Source organism: Phyllobates terribilis, unplaced genomic scaffold, assembly GCF_046119375.1.
Source record: "Phyllobates terribilis strain yellow unplaced genomic scaffold, ASM4611937v1 Scaffold_2__4_contigs__length_985480577, whole genome shotgun sequence".
NCBI lineage: Eukaryota > Metazoa > Chordata > Amphibia > Anura > Dendrobatidae > Phyllobates > Phyllobates terribilis.
This window is the reverse complement of record NW_027362762.1, coordinates 300,291,602-300,316,975: the sequence shown is the minus strand read 5'-3', so window position 1 is coordinate 300,316,975 and position 25,374 is coordinate 300,291,602. Positions and strand designations below refer to the sequence as shown.

General features: G+C 41.5%; 1 protein-coding gene across 2 annotated transcripts in view; it reads right to left on the bottom strand.

The window, feature by feature from the left end:
- The window catches only part of POGLUT2 (protein O-glucosyltransferase 2), a 139,587-nt gene that overhangs the window by 78,034 nt on the left and 36,179 nt on the right, over positions 1–25,374 (bottom strand). For both annotated transcript variants that reach the window (XM_073664229.1, XM_073664230.1), the window contains exon 5: positions 21,463–21,632. In XM_073664229.1, the coding sequence (XP_073520330.1) occupies positions 21,463–21,632 (170 nt within the window). The remainder of the gene's footprint in view (positions 1–21,462; positions 21,633–25,374) is intronic.

Here is a 25,374-nt window from a genome sequence, read left to right as displayed (position 1 = left end):
TCACAGGAATTTTTGGAATGTGGAAGAAAAAAATTAACATTTAACTTTTTTCACAAAAATGTTACTCTAGACCCAATTTTGTTTTTATTTTCGCAGGGGTAACAAGAAAACATGGACCCCAAAATTTGTTGTGCAATTTCCCTGAGCACGCAGATAACCCATACTTGTGGAAAAACCACTGTTTGGGCACACGTCAGGGCTCGGAAGAGAAGGAGCGCCATTTGACTTTTTGAATGTAAAATTTGCTTGAATAATTAGCAGACGCCATGTTGCGTTTGGAGAGCCCCTGATGTGCCTAAACAGTGGAACCCCCCACAAGTGACACCATTTTGGAAACTAGACTCCTCAGGGAACTTATCTAGATGTGTGGTGAGCACCTTGAACCCCCAGGTGCTTCTCAGAAGTTTAGAACATTGAGCCGTAAAAATACAATTTTCACATTTCTCCCACAAAAATGTTTTTCAGCCCCCAATTTTGCATTTTCATAAGGGTAACAGAAGAAATTGCACCATGCAGTTTGTTGTGCAATTTCTCCTGAGTAAGCAGATACCCCATATTTGGGGGAAAACCACTGTTTGGGCGCACGGCAGGGTTCGGAAGGGAAGGAGCGCCATTTGACTTTTTGAATGTAAAATTTACTTGAATACTTAGCGGATGTGCCCTTGATGTGCCTAAACAGTGGAAAAACACCACAAGTGACACCATTTTGGAAACTAGACCCCTCAGGGAACTTATCTAGATGTGTGGTGAGCACCCTGAACCCCCAAGTGCTTTGCAGAAGTTTATAACATGGAGCCGTGAAAATAAAAAAATCAAACTTTTTCCACAAAAATAATGTTTTAGCCCCAATTTTTTTATTTTCACAAGGGTAAGAGGAGAAAATGGACCCCAAAAACTGTTGTGCAATTTCTCCTGAGTACGCCAATACCCCATATGTGGGGAAAATACAGTGTTTGGCCGCACGGCAGAGTTAAGACGGGAAGGAGCATTGTGTGACTTTTTGAACGCAAAATTGGCTGGAATTGAGAGCGGACGCCATGTCACGTTTGGAGAGCCCCTGATGTGCCTAAACAGTGGAAACCCCCCCAGAAGTGACTCCATTTTGGAAACTACACCTCTCAAGGATTTTATCAAGGGGTATAGTGAACATTTTGAATCCAGAGGTACGACAGAATTTGATAACATTAGGTCATCATATTGAATGAGTTGTCATTATTCTGGAGCGCAAGTGCTCACTACTTGAGTTTGCATCGGGTACTCAGGTATGCACCATGTATCACGGGTGCTCGAGTGACATGCTCGAGTCCCCACCCACATGTTCCATGGTTGTTAGACACCCAAAAAAAAACATGCGGGGATCGCTCGTGCATGGCAGGCAATCCCCGCGAGTTTTTTTGGGCTATGAAGCATATGGGGCAGAGACTCGAGCATGTCACTTGAGCACCTGCGATACTCAGTGCATTCCTGAGCACCCGATGCAAACTCAAGTAGCGAGCATTTGCGCTCAACACTAGTCGCCATATCGTCATCTTTTTTTTTTTTTTAAATCCCTAGCCCAACCCTAACCCAACCCTAACCCTAACACAACCCTAACCCTAACCCTAGAGTTTATTTTTTACGCCGTTCCTCGTGCGGTATAAGTGATTAGATGACTTTATTCTTCAGGTTGGTGCGATTACAGCGATACCAGAATCATATCGGGTTTTTATGATTGACAGCTGTCACACACTAAAAGACGCATTTTTTTGCAAAATCTAGTTTTTGCATCGCCATATTTTGAGAGCTATAATTTTTCCATATTTTGCCGACAGAGTGACGGCTTGTTTTTTGCGGGATGACTTGACGTTTTTATTGGTGCCATTTTCAGGCACTTGACATTTTTTGATTGCTTTCCATTCCGATTTTTGGGAGGCAGAATAAACAAAAACCAGCAATTCCAGAATTTTTTTATAGTTTTTTTTTATGCTGTTCCACATGTGGTAAAATTGATAAGGCAACGGTATTCTTTGGGTCAGTACGTTTACAGTGGTACAGCATTTATATTGTTTTTCTTTGTTTTGCCGCTTTTACACAATAAAAGCTATTTTATAGAAAAAAATATTTTTTTGCATCGCTTTATTCTGAGAGCTATATCTTTTTTATTTTTCTGCTGATGGAGCTGTATGGCAGCTTGTTTTTTGAGGGACAATATGACGTTTTCAGCGGTACCATTTTTATTTATATTTGTCTTTTTGATCGCGTGTTGTTTCATTTTTTGTTTGGCGGTATGTTGATAAAGCATTGTTTTTTGCTTCTTTTTTTTTTTTTTACCGTGTTCACTAAAGGGGTTAACTAGTGGGACAGTTTTATAGGTCAGGTAGTTCCGGACATGGCGATACCAAATATGTGTACTTGTATTGTTTTCTTTGTTTTTTTTTCATAGTAAAATTTATTGATGGGTACAATATATTTTTATTTTTGGTGGATTATTTATTTATTTATTTTTTCATTTAACACTTTTTGGACTTTTATTCTGTCTGGGACTTTCACTTTTTTATTCTGATCACCTGTATAGCACAGGAATGCAGCACCATCCCTGTGCTATACAGGCTGTCAGTGCTGCACAGGGAGAAGATATTCTTTGGTCATGTGCAGAGCATGACCAAGCTCTTCCTGCTGTCTGGTGACCCGGATGTTGTCATAACGACATCGGGTCGTCATGGCAACATCCGGGAAGCCGCGGCAGACAGCGCTGGAGGCCAGCAGGAGAGGTGAGTATCCCGATCACCTCCCCTTGCCACCGCAATGCTGCGATCGACTTCGATCGCAGCATTGAGGGGGTTAATGTGCGGGGAGCGGTGCGGAACCGCTCCCTGCATATAGTACCGGGTGTCAGCTGTGACAATCAGCTGACACCCGGCGGCGTTCGCCCCGCACCGCCGTATGACCTAATAATACTTCATTGGTCCAATCGGCCCAGGTCACCATGACGTACTATTAGGTCATACGTCAGAAAGGGGTTAATCTAAACTTTCAAGTACAGAGAGCGGCGATTTCCCAGAGGAAGCCGCCAAAGAATGGACAGGTCACTTCTTTTACCTGCTTCAGGGATTCTGAACCATGAAGCGATTAAAGGAAGTGACATAAGACGTTTTGACATTGTTGTGCATTATGTTCATTCCATGGGTCGCTTTTGCTCCACTTTTGTGACATCGTGTACAGATATCTAACATATATCACAAGTCTAACGAGTTGAACAAACAACATCATGGAGGTTATTTTAGCCCCCATAACAAGCTCATCTGTTGTGGGGTAATTAATGGTTCCCGCCCACAACTCATAATTGAGCAATTGTCTCTTATAATCTTCAAAGTGGATCTAGCCCACATGGCTCTCAAAATAAATGGTTAAATGTACACAATCCAACACTGTCATTACATAGCTCATTCTGTTTTATTCATTGGTATTTAATGTAAGCCTCTAAGTGTGGAGGCACTGAAAGAAAAAACATAATAAAAAGATACAGATGGCAATAGAAAATCTGTTCACATTAGCCAGTCTCTACATAACAAAGTTTTATTGTCTGATACATTCAGAATAATTTACTTCTCAAAAGGAAATAAAGAAAATGCTTGTTAAGATTTAATGAGCACAAGGAAATAAATGCTTAACTACTGAGAACAAATTATATACAGTAGTATAAAGAAAAAGTCTGTAAGGGAAATATACTGTATACCTAGCTACTGAAGACAAAATATATAGGATGAAGATAAAGTCCATCACAGAGATACAGTGCTGGCCAAAAGTATTGGCACCCCTGCAATTCTGTCAGATAATACTCAGTTTCTTCCTGAAAATGATTGCAATCACGAATTCTTTGGTATTATTATCTTCATTTAATTTGCTTGCAAGGAAAAAACACAAAAGAGAATGAAGCAAAAATCAAATCATTGATCATTTCACACAAAACTCCAAAAATGGGCCAGACAAAAGTATTGGCACCCTCAGCCTAATACTTGGTTGCGCAACCTTTAGCCAAAATAACTGCGAACAACCGCTTCCGGTAACCATCAATGAGTTTCTGACAATGCTCTGCTGGAATTGTAGACCATTCTTCTTTGGCAAACTGCTCCAGGTCCCTGATATTTGAAGGGTGCCTTCTCCAAACTGCCATTTTGAGATCTCTCCACTGGTGTTCTATGGGATTCAGGTCTGGACTCATTGCTGGCCACCTTAGAAGTCTCCAGTGCTTTCTCGCAAACCATTTTATAGTGCTTTTGGAAGTGTGTTTTGGGTCATTGTCCTGCTGTAAGACCCATGACCTCTGAGGGAGACCCAGCTTTCTCACACTGGGCCCTACATTATGCTGCAAAATTTGTTGGTAGTCTTCAGACTTCATAATGCCATGCACACGGTCAAGCAGTCCAGTGCCAGAGGCAGCAAAGCAACCCCAAAACATCAGGGAACCTCCGCCATGTTTGACTGTAGGGACTGTGTTCTTTTCTTTGAATGCCTCTTTTTTTTTCCTGTACACTCTATGTTGATGCTTTTTCCCAAAAAGCTCTACTTTTGTCTCATCTGACCAGAGAACATTCTTCCAAAACATTTTAGGCTTTCTCAGGTAAGTTTTGGCAAACTCCAGCCTGGCTTTTTATGTCTCGGGGTAAGAAGTGGGGTCTTCCTGGGTATCCTACTATACAGTCCCTTTTCATTCAGACGCCGACGGATAGTACGGGTTGACACTGTTGTACCCTCAGACTGCAGGGCAGCTTGAACTTGTTTGGATGTTAGTCGAGGTTCTTTATCCACCATCCGCACAATCTTGCGTTGAAATCTCTCGTCAATTTTTCTTTTCCGTCCACATCTAGGGAGGTTAGCCACAGTGCCATGGGCTTTAAACTTCTTGATAACACTGCGCACGGAAGACACAGGAACATTCAGGTCTTTGGAGATGGACTTGTAGCCTTGAGATTGCTCATGCTTCCTCACAATTTGGTTTCTCAAGTTCTCAGACAGTTCTTTGGTCTTCTTTCTTTTCTCCATGCTCAATATGGTACACACAAGGACACAGGACAGAGGTTGAGTCAACTTTAATCCATGTTAACTGGCTGCAAGTGTGATTTAGTTATTGCCAACACCTGTTAGGTGCCACAGGTAAGTTACAGGTGCTGTTAATTACACGAATTAGAGAAGCATCACATGATTTTTCAAAGTGTGCCAATACTTTTGTCCACCCCCTTTTTTAGGTTTGGTGTGGAATTATATCCAATTTGGCTTTAGGACAATTCTTTTTGTGTTTTTTTCATTGAAGACAAATTAAATGAAGAGAATAATACCAAAGAATTTGTGATTGCAATCATTTTCAGGAAGAAACTGAGTATTATCTAACAGAATTGCAGGGGTGCCAATACTTTTGGCCAGCACTGTATATACCAAGCAACTAAAATCAAAATATAGGATGAATATAAAGTTCATAAGGGAGATATACAGGTGCTTCTCGCAAAATTAGAATGCCATCAAAAAGTAAATTTATTTCAGTTCTTCAATACAAAAAGTGAAACTGATATATTATATAGAGTCATTACAGAGTGATCCATTTCAAGTGTTTATTTCTGTTAATGTTGATGATTATAGCTTACAGACAATGAAAACACAAAATTCATTATCTCAGTAAATTTGAACGATTAACAAAAAACACCTGCAACAGCTTCCTAAGCGTTTAGAAAGGTCCCTTAGTCTGTTTCAGTAGGCTCCACAATCATGGGGAAGACTGCTGACTTGACAAATATCCAGAAGGCAGTCATTGACACACTCCACAAGGAGAGTAAGCCACAAAAGGTCATTGCTAAAGAAGCTGGCTGTTCACAGAGTGCTGTATCCAAGCATATTAATGGAAAGTTGAATGGAAGGAAAAAGTGTGGTAGAAAAAGGTGCACAAGCAACCGGGATAACCGCAGCCTTGAAAGGATTGTTAAGAAAAGGCCGTTCAAACATTTGGGGGAGATTAACAAGGAGTGGACTGCTGCTGGAGTCATTGCTTCAAGAGCCATCACACGCAGACATATTCAGGAAATGGGCTACAAGTGTCGCATTCCTTGTGTCAAGCCACTCATGACCAATATGCAACGCCAGAAGCATCTTACCTGGGCCAAGGAGAAAAATACCTGGACTGTTGCTCAGTGGTCCAAGGTGTTGTTTTCAGATGAAAGTAAATTTTGCATTTCATTTGGAAATCAAGGTCCCAGAGTCTGGAGGAAGAGTGGAGAGGCACACAATCCAAGCTGCTTGAGGTCTAGCGTGAAGTTTCCACAATCAGTGATGGTTTGGGGCGCCATGTCATCTGCTGGTGTAGGTCCACTGTGTTTTAACAAGACCAAAGTCAGCGCAGCCGTCTACCAGGACATTTTAGAGCACTTCATGCTTCCCTCTGCCGACAAGCTTTTGGAGAAGGAAATTTAATTCTCCAGCAGGACTTGGCACCTGTCCACACTGCCAAAAGTACCAATACCTGGTTTAAAAACAACAGTATCACTGTGCTTGATTGGCCAGCAAACTCACTTGACCTTAACCCCATAGAGAATCTATGGGGTATTGTCAAGAGGAAGATGAGAGACACCAGACCCAACAATGCAGATGAGCTGAAGGCTGCTATCAAAGCAACCTGGGCTTCCATAACACCTCAGCACTGCCACAGGCTGATCGCCTCCATGCCACGCCGCATTGATGCAGTAACTGATGCAAAAGGAGCCCCGACCAAGTATTGAGTGCATTTACTGAACATACATTTCGGTAGGGCAAGATTTCGGATTTTAAAATAATTTTTCAAGCTGGTGTTATAAAGTATTCTAATTTAATGAGATAATGACTTTTTTGTTTTCATTGGCTGTAAGCCATAATCATCAACATTAACAGGAATAAACACTTGAAATAGATCACTCTGTTTGTAATGACTCTATATAATATATGAGTTTCACTTTTTGTATTGAAGAACAGAAATAAATTTACTTTTTGATGATATTCTAATTTTGTGAGAAGCACCTGTATACATATCGAGTGAAAGCAAAATATATACAGTAGTATGAATATAAAGTCTGTAAGGGACATAAAGTATTACCTAGCAACTAGAGGCAAAATATATACAGTAGTATGACTATACAGTGGTGTGAAAAAGTGTTTGCCCCCTTCCTGATTTCTTATTCTTTTGCAAGTTTGTCACACTTAAATGTTTCAGATCACAAAACAAATTTAAATATTAGACAAAGGTAACACAGGTAAACACAAAATTCAGTTTTTAAATGAAGGTCTTTATTATTAAAGGAAAAAGAAATCCAAACCTACAGGGCCCTGTGTGAAAAAGTGATTGCCTGCCCCCCCAAAACATAAGTTAACTGTGGTTTATCAAATCTTTGAGTAATTGAGTTCAATTGCCCTAGCCACACACAGACCTGATTACTGACACACCAGTTCTCAATCAAGAAATCACTTAAATAGGACCTGCCTGACAAAGTGAAGTAGACCAAAAGATCCTCAAAATCAAACATCATGCTGTGAGCCAAATAAATTCAGGAACAAATGATAAAAAGTAATTGAGATCTATCAGTCTGGAAAAGGTTATAAAGCCATTTCTAAAGCTTTGGGAAAGCAATGGTGAAGCAGGAATAGAGGTACAGATAAATACTAATGCCAGAAGCTTCACCAACAACATAGAGGAGTTAGGATTGATAATGTTGGAGGAAAATTAAGATATGATGAGGATAACGGAGACATGGCTGGACGAGAACTATGAATGGTCTGTTTATTTATAGGGCTATAGCCTGTTCAGGAATGACTGTACAAATAAAAAAGGGGGAAGGGTTTATTTATACGTGAAATCGTCCCTAAAACCCATCCTGCATGATAATATATGGGAGGCTAATGAAAACATGGAATTTCTGTGGTTGGAGATAAGGGGAGGGAGAAATAATAATAAAATACTGATAGGGGGTTGTTATAAGTCTCCAAATATAATGGAAGCAGCAGAAAATATCCTCAGAAAGCAAATAGATGATGCAGCGAATAAGGGAGAAGTCATTATTATGGGGGACTTTACCATGATATCAATAAGGCAGCAGAAACCAGCAGGCCAAGTAAAGGAAACAGGTTTTTGACAACAATGATAGACAATTATCTTTCACAGCTGGTTCAGGACCCAACAAGAGGGGGCACTACTAGACCTAACATTAACCAATAGGCTGGAAAAAATATCAAATGTATGGGTTGGGGATCACATGGGTAACAGTGATCACATTTTCACCTATCCTTTAATAAGATGTATAGTATAGGGGCTACAAGGCCACTAAACTTTAGGAAGGCGAATTTCCAACTGCTAGGAGATGTTCTTGGTGCCCCTAACTGGAACAACGTGATTGAAAATAAAAGTACACAAAGCAAATGGAAGACTGAATGAGATCTGTGAAAAATATATACCCCATGGGAATAAATAAGCTAGAAATAGGAGGAAACCACCATCACTACATAAACAGCAGGAAACTCAACAATGATAGTGTTGGTCCCCTCAAAAAAAATCTGGGTGAAATGGTGGAGTATGAATGAAAGACCAATCTACTAAATGCCTTTCTCTACAATATTTATACAAGAAAACCCCATGACAGATGACACGATTAGGGACACCAGAAATTTTCCTTTAAATGTCACCTACTTAACCCAGCAGAGAGTATGTCACCACCAAAATCAGTACAGTAGACAAATCACTGGGCCCAGATGGCATACACCCTCAAGTACTGCAGGAATTACGTACCGTGATAGACAGACTATTATTTTTAATATTCAAAGATTCCATGATAACAGAATCTACCACAGGACTGGAGCATAGCAAATAAGGTGTGAATATTCAAAAAGGGGACAAAGTCCTGTCAAAGTAATCTAATCAGTTTCTATGAGGAGGTAAGTTTCAGACTCGACCAGGGTAACGCCATGGTTATTGACTATCTGGACTTTTCAAAGGCGTTTGATACAGTGCCACATAAAAGGTTGGTACATAAAATTAGAGAAATGGGACTAGGGGAAAATGTGTAACTGGGTTAACAACTGGCTCATTGATAGGAAACAGAGGGTGGTTATTAATGGATTGGGTCACACTAGGGTACCACAGAGGTCAGTATTGGGCTCTTTTCTTTATAACATATTTATTAATGACCTTGTAAAGGACAAAGTAGAATTTCAATATTTGCTGGTGATATGCAGGGAAATCAACATAGAGGACAATAATTTAATATTACAGAGAGATTTATGCAAGCTTGTGGTTTGGGCTGCAAAATGACAATTGAAGTTTAATACAGATAAATGTAAACGCATGCACATGGGCTAAAGAAATAAAATATATAAAATGATGCACTAAATACAAGTCACAAGCGTGGCCACATCTAGAATACTATGTACAATTTTGGTTGCCAGTGTATAAGAAGGACATACAGTGCCTTGAAATAGTATCCACACCCCTTGCAATTTTCCACATTTTTCACGGTACACCCAAAAACTTTAATATTTTTTTATTTGAATTTTATGTGATATACCAACACAAAGTGTTGGTCCTTTGTAGGACCATCTTTTGCTGCAATTACATTATGAGTATGTCTCTAGCTCAGTGAGATTGGGTGGAGAGAATCTGTAAACAGCAATTTTTCAAGTCTTGCCACAGATTCTCAATGGGATTTAGGTCTGGACTGTGATTGGTCCATTCACACACATGAATATGCTTTCATCCAAACCATTCCATTGTAGCTCTAGCAGTATGTTTAGGGTCATTGTACTGCTGGAAGGTGAACCTACACCTCAGTCTCAAGTCTTTTGCAGCCTCTAACAAGTTTTCCACCAGGATTATCCTGTATTTAGCTCCATTCATCTTCCCATCAATTCTGACTATCATCCCTGTCCTGCTGAAGAAAAGTATCCCCACAGAATGATGCTGCCACCACCATTTTAATGGTGGGGATGATCTTTTCAGGGTGATGTGCAGTGTTAGTTTTTGGCCACATATACCGATTTGCATTTAGCTCAAAAAGTTCTACTTTTGTCTCACCTGACCAGAGCATCTTCTTCCACACACTAGCTGTCGCCTACATGGTTTTTTTTTTTTACAAACTACAAAATTCTTATGGCTACTATCAAAAATGGCTTTCGTCTTGCCACTCTTCCATAAACGCTAGATTTGTGGAATATATCACTAATAGTTGTCCTGTGGACAGATTCTCCCACCTGAGCTGTGGATCTCTGCAGCTCATCCAGAGTGACCATGGTCCTCTTGACTATTTCTCTAATAAGTGCTCTCCTCGCTTGGGATGTTAGTTTAGGTGGATGGCTATGTCTTGGCAGGTTGCATTTGTGCCATATTCCTTCTTGGATAGTGGATTGAACAATGCTCCATGAGATGTTCAGAGCTTCGGCTAGTTTTTTATAGCTTAACCCTGATTTACTCTACTCCAAAGGTTATCCCTGACATCTCTGGTGTGTTCCTTGGTTTTCATGATACTGCTTGATCCCTAATTTTCCCACACAAAGACGCCTTCACAGAACAGTGGATGTTAAACTGAGAATAAATTACACACAGCTGGGCTCAATTTACTAATTATGTGACTTCTGGAGACAATTGGTCACTCAGGTTTTTATTTAGGGGTATTAGACTACAGTCATGGCCAAAAGTTTTGAGAATGACACCAAAATTATATTTTCACATGATCTGCTGGCCTCTGGTTTTTATTAGTGTTTGTCTGATGTTTATATCACATACAGAAATATAATTGCAATCATATTATGAGTACCAATAGGTTATATTGACAGTTAGAATGAGTTAATGCAGCAAGTCAATATTTGCAGTGTTGCCCCTTCTTCTTCAAGACCTCTGTAATTCTCCCTGGCATGCTCTCAATCAACTTTTGGACCAAATCCTGACTGATAGCAGTCCATTCTTGCATAATCAATGCTTGCATTTTGCCAGAATTTGTTGGTTTTTGTTTGTCCACCCGTCTCTTGATGATTGACCACATGTTCTCAATGGGATTAAGATCTGGGGAGTTTCCAGGCCATGGACCCAAAATCTCTATGTTCCATGAGCCATTTAGTTATCACCTTTGCTTTATGGCAAGGTGCTCCATCATGCTGGAAAAGGCATTGTTGGGCGCCAAACTGCTCTTGGACGGTTGGGAGAAGTTGCTCTTGGAGGACATTCTGGTACCATTCTTTATTCATGGCTGTGTTTTTAGGCAAGACTGTGAGTGAGCCGATTCCCTTGGCTGAGAAGCAACCCCACACATGAATGGTTTCAGGATGCTTTACAGTTGGCATGAGACAAGACTGGTGGTAGCGCTCACCTCTTCTTCTCCGAATAAGCTGTTTTACAGATGTCCCAAACAATCGAAAAGGGGATTCATCAGAGAAAATGACTTTGCCCCAGTCCTCAGCAGTCCACTCCCTGTACCTTTTGCAGAATATCAGTCGGTCCCTGATGTTTTTTCTGGAGAGAAGTGGCTTCTTTACTGCCCTCCTTGAAACCAGCCCTTGCTCAAAGAGTCTCCGCCTCAGTGCGTGCAGAAGCACTCACACCAGCCTGCTGCCATTCCTGAGCAAGCTCGGCACTGCTGGTAGTCCGATCCCGCAGCTGAAACAGTTTTAAGATACGGTCCTGGCGCTTGCTGGTCTTTCTTGGGCGCCCTGGAGCCTTTTTGACAACAATGGAAGCTCTCTCCTTGAAGTTCTTGATGATGCGATAGATTGTTGACTGAGGTGCAATCTTAGTAGCTGCGATACTCTTCCCTGTTAGGCCATTTTTGTGCAGTGCAATGATGGCTGCACGTGTTTCTTTAGAGATAACCATGGTTAACTGAAGAGAAACAATGATACCAAGAACCAGCCTCCTTTTAAAGTGTCCAGTGATGTCATTCTTACTTAATCATGACTGATTGATCGCCAGCCCTGTCCTCATCAACACCCACACCTGTGTTAATGGATCAATCACTAAAACGATGTTAGCTGCTCCTTTTAAGGCAGGACTGCAATGATGTTGAAATGTGTTTTGGGGGTTAAAGTTCATTTTCTGGGCAAATATTGACTTTGCAAGTACAGTAATTGCTGTTAAGCTGATCACTCTTTGACATTCAGGAGTATATGCAAATTGCAATTACAAAAGATGAAGCAGTAAACTTTGGAAAAATTACTATTTGTCTCATTCTCAATACTTTTGGCCATGACTGTACAGGGGGCTGAATATAAATGCACGCTACAATTTTCTAATTTATATTTCTAAAATAATTAGAAAACTATGTATCAAATTCTTTGCACTTCACAAATATTTGCCACCTTGTGTTGGTATATCACATAAAATTCCAATAAAATACATTTAGGTTTGTGGCTGTAACGTGAAAAATGTAGAAAAGTTCATGGAGTATGAATACTTTTTTAAGGCACTATAACTGAGTGGGTGCAGAGGAGAGTGACCAAGTTTGTTAAGGGAATGGGTGGATTGCAATACCAAGGCAGGTTATCAAACTTTGGGTTATTAAGTTTGCAAAAACAAAGGCTGAGGGGCGATCTTATAATATAGAAATATATGAAGTGATAGTACAGACATCTTTCAAATGATCTTTTTACTTGACATCTGCATGACAGTGTGGCAAATCAGGGATGCTCATGGGCGGAGACGATTTTTTGGCGCGATCAAGCCGGAACCCCGAACACGAACCCGAATTTGAAATGCCGAACAAATTCGCTCAACACTATTTATGAGTCTGTGATTCTGATTCTGTGATGGGATTTTGATCCAGGGAACTAGCCTGATTGCGGTATGTGGAGTCAAGAAGGATTTTTCCCCTAATATTGAGCTATTAGCATCTGCCTCATTTGGTTTTTGCCTTCCTCTGGATCAACATGTAAAGCTATAGGTTGAACTCGACAGACTTATGTCTACATTCAACCTAAAAGGCTATGAACATTGTACCTACTATGAAACATGGAGAGCTCAGTCATGATTTGGGGCTGATTTGCTGCATCTGGCACAGGATGTCTTGAATCTGTGCCAGATACAATGAAATCTCAATACTATCAAGGCATTCTGGAGAGAAATGTGCTGACCTGTTTCAAAAAGATCGGTTTGAGTCGACAGTATACAGGGCCTCAAACAGGATAATGACCCAAAACACAATGCCAAAAAGATCCAAGAATGGCTAAAAGTAAAGCATTGGACTCTTCTGAAGTGGCCTTCTATGAGCCCTAATATAAATCCTTTTGAACATCTGTGGAAGGAGCTGAATCATGCAGTCTGGAGAAGGCACCTTCACACCTGAGGCAGCTGGAGCAGTTTTCTCACGAGGAGTGGGCCAAAATACCTGTGGACAGCAGTCTCATTGAAAACCACAGAGATCGTTTGTTTAAAGCGATTGCCTCAAAAAGTTGTACAACATAATATTAACTTAAGGGTACCATCATTTTTGTCCAGGCCATTTTCATTAGTCTGTGCTTTTAAATTGTGGTTCAACAGAAAAAAATGTCTGATTTCCTTAGCTGATATTCAGTAAATATAAATTGAACATAACTTTGTCAGTTTCAAGTTATTTCAGTGACCACTGTTGGGTTTTCTTACTTTAATAGAAGGGCATTAACAATTTTGTCCGTGTGCATGTCTAACTGTTGAAAAGAAAACCCATTGGGGTAGATTTATCAAAGATGTCTCATTCTTAGACAATGGAACTGTAGACTAGGCTTAAAAAGGACCTGTTACTTACTCTAAAAAATTTAATTAAATACATTATAAAAATCCCTGAGCTCCCCTGATTTTTCTGCTCATTTATGTTTTACACTGCATCACTTCATTACAGACATATTCATATTCCTTGCTTTAGGAGCGCAGTATGTGAAATCTCGGCTGGTAATTCAACTGCTTGTGTCTTCAGCGTTTTTTCTGGTGGAATGCACTTTCCCCCATCCCTCCCAGATGTTGCCACAGCTCAGCAGCTAATGTAGTAGTCTAGCAGTCTCAAACAGTGCCAAGCAGTGATTGGCAGTGTTTGGAAGGGAATAACGCTCATGTTCCCAGAGAAGACTCAGAATAAAGCCAATTTGTTTGCAAGCAAAGATTTCCCATACTGTTCTCCAGAAAAATAAAGGTGAATGTCTCTACAATGGACTAACACAGCCCAAAATGGAACAAACAGCAAAATCAGGAGAGATCAGAGAATTTTTTTACAAGGTATTTAACTAAATTTTTTGAGCAAGTGACAGGTCATCTTTAAAATGCTCCAGTTTTTTCACAGTGATTCATGTTCTTTGATAAATCTAGCATAGTTGGCTTACCTAGTGGCAGAAATTTGTGCTGTAATTCTGGAGGATTTGTTAGGTGCATGGTGTAACAGTGCCCAATTTTGTACTACCCTAAACCTCTTATTAGGGTAGTGCAACGCCCCTTCTTGACAAGGTGCAGAAAGTGCCTAAAACTAATAATAAATATGGTGCAAAACATGAGAGACATTTTGAAGTGCAGATTCCTGCCACATTTAGATTGATAAACAGTATGAATATGAATACAGGTCCATGAGGGAAAAAGAAAACCTAACTGCTAAAGACAAAATATAATACGGCAGATTTACAGGGTTTGTAATCTTTTTGCACAGAGTGATTCAGAAAGGATGGTGATAAGCAATTCTGAGAAAGTGGAGTCCATATCCGAGGATATGCAGGCATTCATTTGTAGTGTATATACAAAACTTAGATAGATAGTGTGTCTTGTCATGTCAATACATTAGTGTTCTCTCGGTCATGAATACCGAGGATATAATTTTACACCATCCTTTTTATATCTCCCTGTATATCACCAGTGAGCTTTAAAGAGCCCTCAATACTAGGCAGTAGCCTTAAAGCGCATCTGTCAGCAGGATTGTGCTCAGTAAACTACATATACTGTCAAGTGGGCGACATTATGTTATGCACACGCCCGGGCTGACTGGCGTGTGCGTTATTTAGTGATTCCACTGTGCCATGAACCGGAGAGTGCCTGGAGGGGTGTAACTAAGTATCTACCCGATCCGACCAAGGTCGCACAACGGCATACGACGCCGTGCACCAGGGAGGAACCGAGCAGAGGGACCAGGTGCTACTCCAGGCCAGACCCCGGACACGGCTGTTGACCCACACCGGGGAATACAGGAACAGGCAGGTTAGGCTGGCACACAGACAGGTGGGTATTGGCAGGCACGGCTGGCATGCAGACAGGTGGGCACTGGCAGGCACGGCTGGAGTGCAGACAGGAGGATACTGGCAGGCACGGCTGGTATGCAGACAGGAGGGTACTGACAAGTACGGCTGGCGTGCAGACGGAGAGTTACTAGCAGGTTGGAGCACAGGCTGGATAGGGTCCAGTACAGACTGGGATTCAGGAACAGAACCGCAGATGCGGTAGACAAGCAGAGCAGAGAGGAACCGCCGGAGCGGTGGGCAAGGCGGAGCAGAGAGGAACCGCCGGAGCGGCGAGCAAGACAGAGCAGGCAGGAACCACCGGAGCAGTGAGCAAGCCAGAGCAGGCAAGAACCGGCGGAGCAGTGAGCAAGACAGAGCAGGCAAGAACCGCCAGAGCTGTGAGCAAGACAGAGCAGGCAAGAACCGCCGGAGCGGCGAGCAAGACAGAGCAGGCAAGAACTGCCGGAGGGGTGAGCAAGGCAGAGCAGGCAAGAACCGCCGGAGCGATGAGCAAGGCAGAGCAGGCAAGAACCGCCGGAGTGGTGAGCAAGGCAGAGCAGGCAGAAACCGCCGGAGCGGTGAGCAAGGCAGAGAGGGCAGAAACCGCCGGAGCGGTGAGCAAGGCAGAGCGGGCAGAAACCGCCGGAGCGGTGAGCAAGGCAGAGCAGGCAAGAACCGCAGGAGCGGTGAGCAAGGCAGAGCAGGCAAGAACCACCGGAGCGGTGAGCAAGGCAGAGCAGAGGGGACAGGGCTCTGTTCACACGGAACAGACAGGAAGGGAAAGGCAGAACCAGATACACACAAGATACTTGCAATGAAGTAGCGAGTGGACTCTAAACTCACAAAAGGAAGTACAGCGACAACGAGTAGGAGTTAGGTGCAGGTTCAGACTCTGCAGAAAAAGGGAAGGTACAGACATAGAGAAAAACAGGTAACAGACTAGGAGAGTGTTCAGACAGGAACTGAGTGTTCAGACAGGAACTGACACTGCAGCGAGATACAGGAGCGGGTCTGGGTATGCGGCCCCCAGAAGGCGGGACGAACAGGCTAGGAGCGTGTTCAGACTGGCCTGGAAATACAGCCTCCAGGAAGGCGGACAGACAACAGGCTAGGAGATAGTTCAGACAGGCCTGGGAATACAGTCCCCAGGTTGGCGGACAGGCAAGAACAGAACAGGACCTGGCACATTCAGAGTCAAGGAGCACACTGAATGATAGAGTTGCTCAGGCACCAGCTTCCAAGTGGAGCTGGTTTAAATATCCAGTGACAGACAGCAATAGGCTGAGGACGCATTAGGGGTGTGCCCACAGCTGCTACAAGAAACAGGAAGTAACCGGGCCGCCGCCCTAAGCAGTCAGAACAGAGACAAACAGACAGCATGAATAGAAGCCAGACTAGCAGACTGGACTGAAAATCAAGTTTGAGATCTTGCATAGTGAGAGATGGTGCACCATGCAAGCCCGCCACCTGGTATGTTACATATTACTCTGATTAATATGATACATAGGTTGATGAAATCCGTCGTGTGGTTCTTGTGTAATCTTTACTTTCAGTTTGGAGGTAATGATATGCTCATGCTCTGGGGCGGCCTGTGGTGGGCGCTCTATCTATTGCTCTGCTTACATATTCATCTGTATGCTCTTATGACGGCTCACTGATCGTTCATTGACCTGCCTCCTATTTTACATAATACATCTAGTAGTGCGGGGCTAGGTAAAATAGGAGGCAGGTTAGTGAAGGCACAGTGACCTGTAATAAGAGAATATAGCGGAATACATAAGCAGAGCACCAGATAGAGCACCCCCTACAGGCCGCCCTGGGGCACGAGCATAGCATTATCTCCAAACTGAAAGTAAAGATTACACAGCAACCACAGGGCGGATTTCATCGGTATCGGTATGTTTTTCTTGAACGATACCGACTTCTTCCTGTACCACTGCTTGAAGAAGTTGTCTTCCAGAAACTGGCAGTAGGTCACTCCATCCTCAACCCGAAAAGGTCCCACAAGTTCATCTTTGATGATACCAGCCCATACCAGTACCCAACCTCCACCTTGCTGGCATCTGAGTCGGAGTGGAACTCTCTGCTCTTTACAGATCCAGCCTCTGGTCCATCCATCTGGGCCCATCAAGAGTCACTCTCATTTCATCAGTCCATAAAACCTTTGAAAAATCAGTCTTAAGATATTTCTTGGCCCATTCTTGACGTTTCATCTTATGTTTCTTGTTCAAAGGTGGTCGTTTTTCAGCCTTCCTTACCTTGGCCATGTCCCTGAGTATCGCACACCTTGTGCTTTTTGATACTCCAGTAACGTTGCAGCTCTGAAATATGGCAAAACTGGTGGCGAATGGCATCTTGGCACCTTCACGCTTGATTTTCCTCAATTCATGGGCAGTTATTTTGCGCCTTTTTTGGCCAACAAGCTTCTTGCGAGCCTGTTGGCTATTTGCCATGAAACGCTTGAATGTTCGGTGATCACGCTTCAAAAGTTTGGAAATTTCAAGACTGCTGCATCCCTCTGCAAGACATCTCACAATTTTGGACTTTTCAGAGCCCGTCAAATCTCTCTTCTGATCCATTTTACCAAAGGAAAGGAAGTTGCCTAATAATTAAGCACTCCTTATATAGGGTGTTGATGTCATTAGTCAACACCCCTCCTCATTACAGAGATGCACATCACCAGATTTACTTAATTGGTAGTTGGCTCTTAAGCCTATGCAGCTTGGAGTAGGACAACATGTATAAAAAGTATCAAAGTGATCAAAATACGCATTTGCCTAATAATTCTGCACACAGTGTATTACAGCATATAAAAGTAATAAGGGATGATCTCCTGTTTGTGGCCCCCTCTACCAATTCTTTAAGCTAAAGTAAAGAGCCCCAGGATTGAAGAGAATGAGTTCCCTCATTGGAAAACATAAATGGTTATTCCCTTTTTCATTTATGGGTATTGTTGTAAAGTGCTTGTAAAAAAAAAAAACACTTTTGTCATTTCCTTTTTATTAAAATTTCTCTTGAATCCAATTAGGATTTGCTACAAACTAGTACAAAGGCAAAGCTGCCTCATGTAGCAGCATCAGAAGCGCACAGGTTGGGCCAGGGTTGCAATGATGCCTCTGCTCCAAACTGTCAATCAAGAAGAAATGCCCCTCCCCCCCAAAAAGCAGAAAGTTCCCTGACTCTTCACCAGACAATGTAGGACCAACCCATTTATGCTGAATAGGCAATTATGTAACATATTGTTACATAAAGCCAGATAAAGAGGTTGTGTAACTTAGATTTCGGCCTCTAGATACAGTATAAACACAATCATTTTCGTTCAGTGGCAGCAAGAAAAGATATTAAAAATGGTAATTGATACACAAAGCATATTAGGACATAAGGTTTGGGCTGAAGCTGTAGACTGAATATGACTGTAGAAAGCTCTGTCAGAAGTATTGGTTCTACAAGTCTGTGGATGTACCCTGGAATGTCCCTACTTACCAATAGCAAACAAATATCTTGAAAAAAGTGAGCAAAAGAGCAATATAAAAGGTGTATAATGTTACATTATAAAATGATTACATAAAGCTGAAAAAACCCTCTATTTAAAGGGTATTCCCATAGGCAATATAGCATACTCTGTCATAAAATGTAAAGTAAGCACGTTTTAATAAGTACTAGTACAACTCTCCATTTTTGCTTACCGTTTTAAACACTCAGTCCCCAAGAACAGAACTCTGGATCACTAGATAAGTATTGAGCAGTGGCGTTGCTAGTCTTAAAAGGAAATTCTTAAATGTGCCATGAAAACAGTTTTTCACCAATTAAAAAAATTTAAAGTATTAAGGATTTAATTTAAAAAAAATATTTTTTTCTTTAATTGTATAAAATATGAAAAATAATTCAAAATGTTTTGAACTTTTAAACACTAAGGGAAGCAGCTACTGAAATTTGCCATGAAAACCTAGTGTACTGCTAGTTCCCATTACGGCTGCAGTAAATGTAGGCAGGGTCTGCTCGCATATGTGACGTCCCTACTCCCCTGCTGGGCATTTGCATTTATGATTATATTAAGTAATGTTCCAAGAGTGACCCCATCAGTAATGATGAGTTTGTATGTTCTCCCCGTGTTTGTGTGGGTTTCCTCCCACTCCACATAGTGATAGGGAATTTAGATTGGGGACAGTGATATTAATGTCTGTAAACACTGTGAAATAATGGCGCTATATAAGCAAAGCATAATAAAAATAATTTAAAAAATAATACTCCAATAGTGCTCCTGCCCGTAATAATGCTCCAAGAGTGGCCCTGTCAGTAATAATGCACCATAGTGCCCCCTTCAAGCAATAATGCCCCCAGAGTGCCCCCTCCAGGAATACTGATCTATCCATATCCCTCTCATAATAATACTCTTAGAGTGCTCCCTTCGGTAATAATGTCTCCAGAGTGCTACAGTCCTCATAAAAAGTAGAGTTCATACTTACCTAATCTCCTCCCCAAATAGTCAAGTTAGTCTCCCACCCCTGCTAGCCTGAGTGTCCCAGCATTGGTGGCACAATGCAGTGATGTCATTGCGCTGCAATGTTGACATCTTAAAGGCCATACAGCAGCCTGTGGCCTACAAGACAGTGAGTGCTCGTATGGGGAGCTTGCGGCTCTCTGCTCTACTACCAGATCAAACGGTATCCGCGTCGTGTTGACACCAATACAGTTCACAGTGTAGCTCACCGGAAATTCGGGGCTCCCAGCTAGAAGTCTGTGGCCCCAGATTTTTGGCACAAGTGATGCCACTGGTAGTGAGTATTCTTTTATTCATATTGTTCATGGGTAGGTTTATCCAGACAAATAATATAACACATATCTTTAACTGCTATATATCTATCCATCTTTTAGCAGCCTGAATGAGCACTCAGTGTAGTTATTCCCCAAAACTAAATATTCCTATGTCATATTTTCATTATTATATTATCTTTTCTTCTTTTTTTTTTTTTACATAGATAGTGACATAGAAAATAAAAATAAAATGTTTGACATGCAAATGTATTTTTTTCCCTAGTATACTCTTTCCAGTGGCTCCAAAGGTGAATCTTTACATAGTTTATATTTATTCTGTACATTTAATAACATAAAAGGTAGATACAATTGGTAGCTACATTGCACTATCTATTTACTGATCAGGAGCTCCAACTTGTATTATAGCATAGCGTTATTTCCATCTTAGCAAGTTATCATTTATCCAAGACCACCGAAATGGTCTCTTTCAATGGAGTGCTAGCAGAGCATGCGCGCCACTACTCCATTCATTCTCTATGGGACTATAGGAAATTGCAAGTACATTGATAGGCTTTTCAAGCGGTACCATAAACAAGTAAAATATCGCTTGCATGCATGCACAAGCACCGCTTGTTGGGTCCAATCTTGGTTGGCAAATTATCACAAGTGTATAGGTTAGGTGACAACTTTCATTAGGAATAAATCTCTTTCAATGGACAAGGCAGAAGGCTGCTGTGATGCACAGACATGTTGACAGTTCTTTTCTTTCCTCTATAGAAGAAAGGAAGGTAATTCCCCTAGATATGTTATTAAAGGGAACCAGATTGAGTGCTGGCATGAGATAATTACATTTCTTGTTGTTACTTTTACAAGCTTAAATGGAACTTGACAGCTGATACAAGCTGCCCTATCAACAGTATCAGACACTGGCTGCATGATCTTAGTTGGGTATGTCTGACTCCGAAATGCTGCGGGACGGAGCCGCACAGGAGACAGGCATGTCCCCAGTGGCTTTTCCCCGCCGACTCCCTGGAGTGACAGGTCTCTCCCTAAAAATGCATGCAGGGAGAGATCTGTCACTCTAGGGCAGCGAGTGGGGAGAAGCCGACTAGTCTTCCAAACAGCTCAGTCTCCGTGGATTTTAAAGGTATGTTTTTCTTTGAAAAGCCGCAGTATTTCAGTGCCAAGCATAACTGGCTGAAATCATGCAGCCAGTACCAGATATATGCTGCCCGCGGATTGGGCAGCATGTATCATCTGTCAGGTTCCCTTTAAGTTTGAAATGTAATTCTCTTATGCCATCATTCACTATTGTCAAAATCAGTCCTGCTTTGTAAAGACAATTATTCACAAGTATAGCAGGGAGTTACTAATAATATATTTCCCTAATATACAAGTGAGGTTGACCAAATGTTACAAAGAAGCAAACGTCCCTCCTGCAAAGTAATCATAGAATTCACTGGAAAAAAAACAACAAAATATTACAATGATGTACAAGGACCAAATTACCTTCCCATGGTCTCTAATATAGAATCTGTCAGGTCATAAGTAGGCATTACAATATCTTTAGTTTCTAGAGATCCACACCAGGAGAAAATAGGGTGATAGGGGGATACCTTCCTCTTCTCCAATGGCCAGTCCCCTAAATTTACAAAGAACTCAATATCTGGAAGCTTCACCTGTAAGACGAACACATTGGAATCATATTATATTTTACTGTACAGTAATATCAGTGGATATTAAAAGTGTCAGTCCTGTAAATCTGTCATAGTATTGAAAACTAGAACAACTTGTGGAGCCTCTAAATTACCATACATACTATACTATAATAAAACCATCTTTCTATACAAAAGACATATTGCACATTGGATTCAGTGGTATATGCTGCCACCTGCTGAAATGTTACATTGCCTTTACAATGATAAGAAACAGCAGAAAACACTAAATTGTGCACGTTACACCAGTGTTTCCAACCAGTGTCATGTGAGCTACGTTTGGCCCTAAGTCCAGTTACATGTGGCTCCCCGGCCGGGAAAAGCAAAATCATGTCACAGTCTCTCTGCACTACAGTCAGTGCTGTAGATCTGGACTGTCTATGCTACTTGTTACCTTCACTCTGTACATTTCAAGTAATATTATTGAAATTATTGAAATTGTTCTTGTATTATACCCCCTTTTTCACATGTAAAGCGCCATGGAATAAATGGCGCTATAATAATAAATAATAATAATAATAATAATATTATCAACTAATGAGCAGAAATCTAAATAGTCTGGACAGCACAGACTAGAAAGCTACGGATGTAGAAGTCAAACAGTCCAGTTCCTATCCAGACATTAAGCAGATAAAAGGAAAGAGTTTTCCAGCACTCCAATGTGTTTTCTTTTCAATCTGGTGCTACTACATGTTACACCCAGGGCTGTGGAGTCGGAGTCATGGAGTCGGAGTCCATTTTGGTGCAGTCGGAGTAGGTATAAAATGAACCAACTCCAACTCCTAGAATATATAATAAATTGGGTACAGTAGTTCAATGCAGTTTGTGGAGAATATTTTTTCCTAAGAATTTGGGAAAGTTATGAAATGTCCTATAAATGTCTGTCCTATTCCTGATCTAAGGATCTAGACTTTTAGCCGAGATGAATCTGTGCTACAGTAAATTTATCACTTAAACATGAGCCGTGTATGAAGGAGTCTGAGTCGTGGAGTCGGTGTCATGGAAATTGAGGAGTCGGAGGTTTGGCTTACCAACTCCACAGCCCTGGTTACAACAGTAACACAAAGGGGTCTTTTTCTAGTGCTATTGGAAAACACCCCTGTGTGGGCTGATATGTGGTGCAACAGATACTGCCATTAATAAAAGGAGACATAATGCAGATTACATCAAACTCTTTCCTTTTATTTGTAATAGATGAGATATAAATCAAATTACTTCAAAACCGAATGTATCTCTATTGGTTGCATGTGGATAACACTAATATTAGGGTATGAAGATGGCACTGATATGAAGCTTCTTAGAAGCTTAGGGATCATAGTAACATGCACTCTCATGCAGAATAAAAAAAAAACAAAAGCATATTTTTCAGGTGCCGCTTTCCCTCCAAGTCTGGACTGGGAAGAAAACAGGCAAACAATAGACTGGGAAAACATTTTAAGTTTTCCTCTATTTTGTCTAGAACATGCCACCCACTTAATGCAACAGTCAGGACAAGCTACAGCATTCATCTAATCTATCCAGAGTAAAAAATTCCTGTACAGTTTAACTAACTTCTAATAAAGACATCACTAGGTGCAAAATGATGACTACCTTTGGCATTGTACAGTCACTTACGCTCAGTGTGATCCTTGACCCTAATCTTCTTCATGGATCTTTTGACATGCTATGAAAATCCCAGTGTTCATTGAACCTTACTGTGAATATTCTTCCATTACATGGAATGAACTTTTGAAGTCATAAATTTACAGGAGGCGCAGTCAGCACAAAATGCATGTACATATAAAGTACATATAAATATCCCAACTTAAAAATGGGGCCAATGGAATGCAGCCGTGGCAGTGTATGAGCACCACCATACTATTCATCGTCTATAGGTCTCCAGCAGTCTCCAGTAGTCCCTTACACACTGAATGTGGCAGTGTTGCCCATCTGTTACCATCGCTCCATTCAGATGGGACTTTTCTCAGAGTCGATGGTGGACCCATCAGTGGGACCCCAGGCATCACTAAGTTATCACATATCCTGTGATGGAAAGGGACACCCTAGGGTAAAGCTGGCCATACAGGTTAGATTGATAATATTTGACCAGCAGCTATCTCTCCCCACTACCCTATATACAGGGTAATGGGGAGAGGGTAGTGGGGATAATTGAGCGATTGAAATTCCACTGTCCACTGACATAATCAATCAGGAGACCCCCATACAAATTGGATAGGTGGCTAATCCCGTCAAATGGGCAGGTTTAGCCAACTTTAATCTAAGGTGTATGGGGGCTACTAGTTTATAGAAATCCTTTCCATTTCTTTCTATTTACTAGAACCAATTAAATATTATAATTGTTTCAAGAAATGATAGTGTCCTCAAAATCCTTGGTTAAATTTGTCAATGCTTCTTTCTAAATGTGGCTTAAAGGCCCCGTCACACTAAGCGATATCGCTAGCGAGATCGCTGCTGTGTCACGGTTTTGGTGACTCACCAGCGACCTCACCAACGATGTCGCTATGTGTGACACTTTGCAACGATCAGGCCCCTGCTGTGAGGTCGCTGATCGTTGCAAAGTGTCCTGGACCATTTTTTGGTCGTTGGCCTCCCGCTGGCCAGCACACATCGCTGTGTGTGACCAGCGGGACCAACGATCTGGCTGGTAACTATGGTAAATATCGGGTTACTAGGGGCACGCGCGCACTTAGTAACCCGCTGTTTACCATAGATACCACTCTGCTACTGTGAGCGGAGGCTCCAGCGCACGGTAGCAGAGTGGTATCCATGGTAAACAGCGGGTTACTAGGGGCACACGCGCACTTAGTAACCCGATATTTACCATAGTTACCAGCCTGCTCCTGCTTGCAGCAGGCTGGTAACGGGAGCAGGACATCGTGGAACGATTCTTTCCACGATATCGCTGCTCCCCTGATCGCTGGTGAGCCTGCCTGTTTGACAGCTCACCAGCGATGTATTAGCGATGCAGCAACGATCCCTGACAGGTCGTATCGTTGTCGGGATCGCTGCTGCATCGCTTAGTGTGACGGGGCCTTTAGTGTTGCATCATGGCACCAAGTCTTTATCTACACACAGTGTATCTCTTCATCAGTCTTCAGCATACCACATACATTTTATCTAATCTCCATCAGCGGCCAAATCCTGAAATTACAACCCAACAGTGGACAGCGACGATAGCAAACAGATAATAAGGTCATATTCCTGCTACTGTATTTTTCTGAATAGATTATTTTCTTTTTTTTGAACAATAATTGTTATGATTTTTACATTCAGAAAATAGTATTTGTAGAAAGTAATAATGTGAAGAAACAATTTAAAGTGCCCCACATAGGCAAGGGCAGCACACAGACTGTAGCCTGATGGTAGCAGTCAATAAGAAGCCATTCACATGCAAAATTGTATTTTCATGCAGATTTTGCTGAATAAATAGATTAACAGCAGATCAAATGCGCTGACATGTACCCAGTGCACTTCCAGCCTGATCTGCATAAGGCTAAGGTAGATTTCTCATGACTAGCACATTGGATCTCTACGGAAAAGGCATCATTTTTATTGGGGTGACAAGTGCCTATACAGCTATAACACTACTTCCACATGTAAAAACGTGCTGACAGGTTCCCTTAAAAAAATATTGTGTTATTTCATTTTGTAAAGCAAAATGTTTAATACAATCTATTGCAAAAATACATTTTTGTCAATAATAAGT